General features: G+C 43.1%; 1 protein-coding gene across 6 annotated transcripts in view; it reads left to right on the top strand.

Annotated features, from left to right (window-relative positions):
* The window catches only part of RASGRP3 (RAS guanyl releasing protein 3), a 50636-nt gene extending 43714 nt beyond the window's left edge, over positions 1-6922 (top strand). For all 6 annotated transcript variants that reach the window (XM_081856568.1, XM_081856570.1, XM_081856567.1 and 3 more), the window contains 4 exons: positions 869-905; positions 3079-3204; positions 4472-4836; positions 6010-6922. In XM_081856568.1, coding sequence (XP_081712694.1) covers positions 869-905; positions 3079-3204; positions 4472-4836; positions 6010-6018 — 537 coding nt within the window. In that variant the 3' untranslated portion in view covers positions 6019-6922. The remainder of the gene's footprint in view (positions 1-868; positions 906-3078; positions 3205-4471; positions 4837-6009) is intronic.
* Positions 6923-9332: the final 2410 nt, after the last annotated feature.

Raw genomic sequence — 9332 nt, forward strand, 5'->3', positions numbered from 1 at the left:
AGAGGGCGCAAATCCATGGGTTAGGGGGCGCAAATTACTTGCCTTGCCCCGGGTGCTGACAACCCACGCTACGCCACTGCCCATCAGGTAATAGGGCACTCAGTTCAAGCTCCACTTTTCTGCAGGGGTCAACTGCAAATGGCACAGCGGATCCCAGTGAGCTTGAATCAAATGCCTGTCTGCTGGTAGGCACTCAGTTCAAGCCCTGCTTTTCTGCACGGGTCGGCTGTACTATGGAGTTCCTATGAGAAACTCAGTAGTGCAGCTGATTCCTGCTGGCTTGCTGTCTCTGTCAATCAGCTGTTTGGTTGTGACAGGAAGTCTCCATTGTCAATGCCCTTTAAGGCTCCCTTTAAGGCTCCCAGTTATGCATTGGCAGTAGCAACTCTACCTGCCCCTCACCTGATGTCACATAAGATGCCAGGTGCAGGGCAGGTGGGTATGGTTTGAAGAAACTGGCCTCATGGGACAAATTGGGATGCTTGTGAGGTTATTCTTTTTCTCAATTCAAATCGAAAATGGTTTGGTGGGAAAACCACATCAAAATGCAGTATTTTATAAGATATGAATTGTAGCAACTGTTGTTGAGAGTGTGCAGGATTGTGGATCGAGCCCAGAGTCCTTATGGTGATCTGTGGAGTCAGTTCTCCTGTGCTGCCTCTTTGTTGCCCCTGGAAATGGTGAGGGCCAGTGTGCTGCCTTAAGCCTCACAGATGAATGGAGAGCTCTTTCTAACAGGAAGGGTGTTGAGAGCAGTAATTTCCTGTTTGCACTTTGGTAGCCTTTTGTTCCTTCCTTCATAATGAGGTTGTTTTCTTTCCGGCTTTCTTTTTTATACCTTTTTATACCTTTTGTCTTTTAATTGCAGCTGTGGGGTATAATCAAGCAAGGATACAAATGCAAAGGTACTGTAAATAATGTGGGGCTGCCAATTGCAAGTCTCTTAATTGCTGGCAAATGAGCAATGCCACATACCTCGGGTTACATACGCTTCAGGTTACAGACTCCGCTAACCCAGAAATAGTGCTTCAGGTTAAGAACTTTGCTTCAGGATGAGAACAGAAATCGTGTGGCGGCAGCGGGAGGCCCCATTAGCTAAAGTGGTGCTTCAGGTTAAGAACAGTTTCAGGTTAAGAACGGACCTCTGGAATGAATTAAGTACTTAACCCGAGGTACCACTGTACAATGCACTTTCGACCCCAGATGGATCTAGAACAGTGGTTCTCAACCTGTGGGTCCCCAGATGTTGTGGGACTACAACTCCCATCATCCCTGAGCTCTGGCTTTGCTAGCTAGGGGTGATGGGAGTTGTAGTTCAACAACATCTGGGAAACCACAGGAGGATAATAATAATAATAATAATAATAATAATAATAATAATAATAATAAAAATAATAAAAATTTATTTATACCCCGCCCATCTGGCTGGGTTTCCCCAGCCATTCTGGGTGGCTTCCAACAAAACACTAAAGTTTAGAAAGGCTGATCTAGAGAGTTAGGTGCAGTGCAGTCCTATGCATATTTACAGAGACGTAAGTCCCACTGTAGTCAGTGGTGCTTACTCCAAGGTAAGTAGACATCAGGGTCATCTTAAGCATATCCGGCGCCGTGGTGCAAAGATCCCTCAGGCTCCCCCCCGCCCCCCCCCCCGTTTCCCAGAGTTGTCAACCTTTTCCCAAGCCTCTGCGGGGATCCCTCCCCTCCCGCAGAGGCTTGGGAAGGAAGCTGCATGCCCGCCAGCCATATGGTTGACGGGGCACAGCTGGCGTGCGTGCAGGGAAAGGGGAGGCCACTGGCAAAGCCACGCAGTTCCCCCACTCGCTGGGGCGCCCCTGAGAGGCCAGCGCCCTGGCACAATTTGCCAGTAAGCCCAATAGGAAAGACGGCTCTGGTAGGCATAGCACTGCAGCCTTAATCACTCGCAGGCTGAAAAACTATTTTCGTTCTTTAGCTCTTCAATTCATTTTAACACTCGGCTTCTTTTAGAAGCTGTTCACCTTGTCAGATGCTGTGCCACTGACTGCTGTTCTTGCTATTAGTGAATTCAGACAGTGCATGCCAAAACCTATGTGGCCAATATGGAGCAACTGAGAAACAAGAGGGAAGTATGTTTGGGGAGTTGTGAAGTTTGCAAATGTACAAAATAAGCCTTCAAAAACAACAAGCCTTTGGGGAGGAAATACCTCCCTGAAACAGCCCAGTGGGGACAGAGCATGTGCCGTAGCCACAAGCTGATAAATATCAGTCAGAAGAAAGAAACCCAAACAGAAAATTGGGGTGGGGTGCAGGGTGGAATAGTATACATGTGAAGGGCATGTACGGCTGGCCCACACCATAAAACATGCACTGCGACATTTTGTTGCAGCTCTTGTTTGTTTGTAATTAATTAATGGCATGTTCCAGCTGAAATTAAGCTGCAGTGAAAAATCTGGCATTTCAAAGTGCTTAGACCTTGTACCCTGCTTAACATCTCCCGTCATGGTGTGTGCATTGAAAAGCAACTAATTCTAGCACATTGGAAGGACGCTTGGTTACTAATGCTCTGGGTTGGCCTTTTGTGACCTTATTAAGTAATCACTAACTCCAAGACTGGAACTGCATGTTACAAAAAGCCTAACAAATAGGTTTTCTTAGGAAACACCACTTTTGGAGTGGAGAAACAGTGAAGGAAGGGGGGAGTTTCTCTTCCGCCTGCAACCTTCCAGTTTCAAATTAGAAGCTTATCAGCTACGTTTTCCCCTCTGAAGTTCCAAACTCTTTGGAAAGGGTTCCCCAACAACTTTCCCCTTCATTTTATGTCTGTCATGTTTGTACCTGTCAGTGCTGATCATAGTTAATAATGATAAAGAGCATTCTCATTGCTTCACAGAAATAATAATTTGCATGCAGCCCTAGATTCTATTCTAGTGTGACATTTCATGCTTGGCTTCCACTCACATCATGCCACTTACGTGGAAATTCCTCAGACAGACTTTGGAAGCTTTTACAGAGCTGAATTTTTTTTGTCATTGTTTGCATCTCTTTGGAAACTGTAGTTTGCCAGATCCAATTTTTCTTTTCTCTGGCAATTTATTCCAGATTGCGGTGCTAACTGTCATAAGCAGTGCAGAGATCTTCTAGTTCTAGCCTGCAGGAAGTTTGCCAGAGGGATGTCACTGGGTAGCAGTCATGGTTCTTTGCCTAATAGTCCATCATTGCCAGCAGGTAAGAGAGGACAACAATGGGTTGTTGAACAGTTTCCTTTGTTGCACAACAATGCATCACATGGGTTTCCAAGGATGCAGTAGCCATTGCTTTGATAAAGCAAGGAGCTTCTTTTATTCCCAAGGATATTCTCAATAACCTCTCTCCCACAATAAATAGCCCTGAAGTGAGATAGATGGAGTATCCTCTCCAGTGAGATGCATGTGGCCCAGTTTGCACAGCTGATCCCAAAACCTCACTTCCATGTGTTTGCATGTGAGGCTCCATACCAGAGTAGTGATCGTTGCCTGTGAAACCACACAGCTTGCTCAAATCACATGATCAGCACTGCCCTAATCATTTAAATGAAATTGCGAATATTTGAAACACCGTTGAGACAGCTTGCAGACACCCCGTTCTGCCTATTTGGGGACGTTTTCAGGTCAGGTCACTTCTGAGTTCGGTACAATGTGCTTGTGTGCGGACATGCACATATAAAACACGCCTAAAATGGTCTCAGCCTGTACTTCTTTAGGCAGCACAAAGCTAATCTGTGGAACTCCCTCCCACAAGAAGCAGCAGTGGCCACCAACTGGATGGCTTTAAAAGAGGATTAGATAAATTCATGGAGGAGTGGGCCATCAATGGCTACTAGCCATGATGACTGTTCTCTGTCTCCACAGTTGGAGGCAGCAGGGCTTCTGAAAATCAGTTGCTAGAAGCCACAGGAAGAGAGAGTGCTCCTTACCATCAGAAAGTGCTTCTGAATGTTTAGTTGGAATCTCCGTTCTTGTAACTTGAATGCATTGGCTTGAGTCCTATGCTCTGGAGCAGGAGAAAACAAGCTTGCTGCATCTTCCATGTCACGGCCCTTTCGATATTTTAAGATGGCTAGCATATCTCCTTTCAGTCTCCTCTTTATCAGGCTAAACATACCTAACTCCCTCAACTGTTCCTCATAAGGCCTCCTTTCCAGACCTTTGATAATATTGGTTGCCATCTTCTGCACATGTTCAATATCCTTCTTAAAGGACTGCCCTTGATCAGGACCCTATACTTCTGTTGATGCAGCCTAGAATAGCATGAGGGGTTTTTTTGCTGCTGCATCACACTGTTGACTCATGTTAACCTTGTGGTCTACATGGAATCATTCGCCATTCTGGCTGGGACTGGTGGAGAACAGCTGGAAGGCCATGGGTTCCCCACCCCTGGTAGAAAAAGGTGATTGGTTTGAAGGAGACAATGTTATTAGTAAAATTAATCTCTACTTCTTTCTTCCCCTTCGTAGTGCAAGGTGAAGTATTTAACTTTCCTAGTGTAACTCCACAAAATCAGCATCTAGATAGCAGAGCAATCACACTTGTCACCGGCAATTCTCGAAAGATTTCGGTCCATCTACAGCGGGTAACCACCAGCCAAGCAACCCAGACAGAGCCGCTGTGGCATGAGTCTGGTTGGGGAGATTCAGGACCACACACCTTCCCCAAAATGAAGTCCAAACTCCATGGGAAATCGGGAAAGAATAAAGGCTTTGCAAAATGGGAGAATGAAAAATCGAACATTCAAGCCAATATGGACACTGCAGTAGGAACTACAGCACATGTGTTGGACCAGAACGGAACAGAAACGCTCCTAGAAAGACAGGAAATGGAGGTGGGTTATAGGATGTCATTAAACGTTTACTGTAAGGGCTTCTGTGTTTTCTCTGAAGTGCTACAATTCAAGTTGTGCCTAAGAATTTTCTTAGATGGGGCAGGACAAATGCTCACCATTCAAGACCATGAGCATTAACTTAATTTATCTGTGGAATTTTTTGCCACTGTGGCAGTTGTGCATCCTGTTATATGTAAATACACATATGGTTCATGTTCTGACCAAAATATTTAAATAGAATAAATCAAATTAAAGCATGGCAATTGGAATACTAGCTTGAGAGTTAATTTGTATAACCTAATGTCACATGGTGCAGCTTTTGCTGGTTCAGACAGCCTGCTCACTTTATATGTAAAAAAACCTTTCTGCTCATAGCATTGTATGAGCTTGGTTATTTTGTTCCCCAGAGTTGGGGATGGATTTTTGTTATTGATTTTTAACGTCTGGTAGCATGATTAATTTGTAATCCAGCATATGCCACCTTGGGCACAGCTCATTGGGGGGAAATGTCATACAAACTAGATCCATTAATCACCTGCGGAAACATAGGGTTAAAATATGGACCTCTTCGCACCACATATAGATATGGAATTGACTACCACAAGATGAAGTGATGCCCATCACCTTGGATGGCTTTAAACAGGGTTTAGACAAATTCATGCGTGAAACGACTATTATGTGCTGTGTCTGGTATTGGAGGCCGTCTGCTTCTGAATGGTAGATGGGGATTTCAAGTGGGAGGTGCTGTTGCACATCCCATAGGTGTCTGGTTGGACACTGTGAGAATAGGATGCTGGACCAGATGGGCCTTTGGCCTGATCCATCTTTTCTTACATTAAGCAGTATGGTCCAGCTACGTAACCCTGCTGGTTATATAACTTGGTCCTTAGAATATCTAGAATAGCTAACCAGAATACCTCGGGTTGAAGTTGCTTCAGGTTGAGAAGTAACGGAACGTGTTACTTCCGGGTTTCACCGCTCACACATGCGCAGACACTCAAAATGACATCACGCGCATGCACAGAAGTGGCAAATCGTGACCCATGCACGCGCAGGCGCAGGTTGCGTTTGCTTCAGGATGCGAACGGGGCTCCGGAACAGATCCCGTTCACATCCAGAGGTACCATTGTATTAAGATCTAATATATATTATGTCATTTTTTGTTTGTTACAGGCTAGTTGAGTGGCTGCTGCTGCTGCAAAGCTGGAAGATAGTTCAAGGAAGCACAATGTGATATTCCATAAATTGCCAGATTTGGTTGAACATCATTCCATTGTCAAATTCAGCAGTTTGGTTTTTTCCAAAATCACCTGTGAAAGAAATTTAATGACAGAGTTACCGTATTTATTTTTGTTCACATAGGTTAAGTAGTTTGATCAGTCTTGCACAGACAGAAAACAAAGGAGTTTTATAGCTCCAGCGTGTCATTATTTGTTTCTATTTCTCGGGCAGCTGTGGTTCCAGACTATTTCACCAGCAAGGACACCTTGGCATCTGCAGCAATCACAGTTGTGGAAACCTGCCTGGCACATGTTAATATTTTGGTATATGTTAATGTCACACGTTCCGATACGGACAATGTGCTTTCCCCAGTTCTTTTGTTTGAGACTGCATTCTTTGTCTGGCACTGACAGCTACGTCATAAATGGGTGGCACTTGAAGACTTGCACAGCCTTGAGATTCTCTCATCACAAAGAATACCTCTGCACAGTCATTTCATTTTCAGCTTTTGCCTGAATGTTTTGTTTTTTGTCCCCACCCCAACGAAGTTTGGAAGAGGTTTACATTTTTCTCCATTAAATTTGTAACAAGCTACTGCTGTGTGTGCTACAAAGTCTCCCAGCAATAGTTCACTGGAAGATGTCACCTTCAACATACACCAGATGTGGAAAGGCTTATGGAATACAGGTGCTATGATGAGTCATTGAAGGAACTGGAGAGAGACAGAGAAAAGACTTTTCAAGTGCTATGCCTTATGCTGAAGGATCAGGTAGTACACATTTTAGTTTAATGGTTACTGGTGTTTTGTTTTTACTCTTTTCAGCACACTAGAAGTTACCTAAATAAAACACTTGATTTCATAAAATGCAGTACAGAATGTTTAATGCAACTCAAGAATATACCGAAGCAGTGTGTCCTTCTGCAGAGATCATTTATGAAACCAAATTACACGGGTAAGTTATTGCCTGCCTGAGCTAAGCTTTCCTGGCTAGAAAATGAGAAAAATCCCTGTCCCCATAACAGTGTGTCAGAATGTTTTATTCTACAATTTACCGACCATCTATCTTGCACCCAGATACTTGGGTTAGAGGTCTCTTCCGTGTTACTACACTACTAAAAGCCAGAGAAAGCATATAAAAATGAATTCTGTAGTATTTATATTTATGCTATGCTAGAGAATAGGCATCCCCTCTAGTTAATTTACCTAAATGGTTAAACAGTTCCTGACTGATCTTTGGAACTCTCCAGGGATGCACCAGCAACAATAATGTTTGATAAATGATGCATACAGGACCTTGTTCTGAGGGTTTCCCTGAACTATTGAGACTACAAAAATAACTGGCAGTATTACACAAATTCTGCCAGAACCAAAACCCCTGAAAACCTGGAGAGGCACTGCCAATCAGCATGGAGAATGCTGAACTAGATGGGTCAATGCTGTGATTCAGTACAAGGCAGCTTCCCGTGTGTCACTTAGATGTATCCTGGAACCATACGATGACAGCCACTCACATACTGTAAATTTTTTTCCATCTGCTGGTCAGCCTCTTTGTCTTGTACAATCATTTCCTAGCTCAAAAAGACTCATGGTATCCTATAGCCAGCACCATGCAAACAGGGCTAGCCACAGATTTTTTTTAATAGCTGTATCACCAGGAAGGAGAATGACCAGCATAATTGGCCTTGCCCACATAGTTCCAGTCTGCGACTGTTGACAACAAAGCAAGTTGTTGAAAAGGAGCCAGAGGTAACTTGAGAAAGGCCCCATTTGATTCTGGTATCTGCACATCCATCCCAATTCCATAGCCACTTCAGACGGTCTCTAACACAATTTTGTTACAGATCGAATCTAAGGAGCAAGCAGTTAGAATACTCCTAATTCCTTAGAATACTAAGGAGCAAGCAGCATTTTATTCAAGCACAATCATGTTCACTAGTGTTAACTCATTGTTCAATTAACATGGTAGATCAAACGGCACTACTGCACGTTTCACCTGTGCAAGCAGAATGCCTTCATGTTCTATAACAAAGTTCTTTTGCATTTTCATGGGTATGTGTAACTTATTCAAAGATCTCTGAAAACTAGTCTCACAGCCTATCCTAAGCACTGCTGGTTCCCAGCAAACCGTAACAAGGCATTCAGAGATACCAAGCTACTTGAAAAATCTCACCCTATTTCCTTGCACCAAATCAGCAATATTTATACTCAAACTCAGCCCTTTTATTACTTTCAGTATCTTTTGTGGTATGGCATAGAAAGATTGCATTAAAAACCCAATGCTTTCTGAGACCAAAACCCATCTGCACAGAGATGCAGTAATTTAACGTCACGTGGAGACAAGGATGCATCATTTTCTAGAACATGGAACACAGAAGCCACTTCAGTCTATTAGTAGGAATCGAGAACAAGCTTTCTTTGTTGCTGCTTTTTTTTTTTTTTTTTTTTACTTGTGGATCAGGAGCAACACCTAGTGGTCATAAAAACCTTGACAACTTGATTGACCATTGTGATGCCAGTATGTATACTGTGACATTTTTTGGTACAGTGGGCACAGATTTCCAAGCTATACATACCTAATGCTAATGGGTTACGGTTTGCAAGTAATCTATACCTTAGACATAAATAAGAATTAATGTACTTCTAATAAGCTATGCAAAGCAATTAAATGCAATTGACCTTCTAATCAAAGTATAAAATACACATACCGAGTTCAATTGCATGCATTTACTTGCTTTCCGTATCTTAGTAAGTTTACAAAATTCAGGTTTATGGTGAATTTAGGGTGTCCTTCTTGGTTAAAGACTTTGGTGGCAAAAGGCAAAGGAGAATACCATATAAGGAAACTGAAACTGAGTCCCAAGGTCAGGGAAGAGGAGCAAGTACAAAGCTGATTTCTAGGCATACAATAGAATGATAGCCCACTCTCCTCTCATTTTTTAAAGCAGTTTAAAAACACTTGCCAACACTTGATCAAGACGTTTTCTACATCCATGAAAATTAGCAACTTGGCAATGAATACGTTCTATGCAGGGAAACATAACGTTTATACTCCTTGACCTATAATAGCATCTAGGATCAAAAACTGCTTGTGATCAATACATCTGAAGGGGCAGAACCACTGCCTTCCATTTCCCTGCCACTACTAGCTGTTCTACTTGCTACAACCAAGAAACAGGCAGACAGGTGAGAAGCCCCATGCCTATTTGCAAGGAGCTTTTTGACCTCCGATGGAAGCCATTAAATGTCTCGCATTCTTAAAATCTAGGAGGCAAAA

Source organism: Podarcis erhardii (assembly GCF_964252035.2).
Source record: "Podarcis erhardii genome assembly, chromosome: 3".
Taxonomy (NCBI): domain Eukaryota; kingdom Metazoa; phylum Chordata; class Lepidosauria; order Squamata; family Lacertidae; genus Podarcis; species Podarcis erhardii.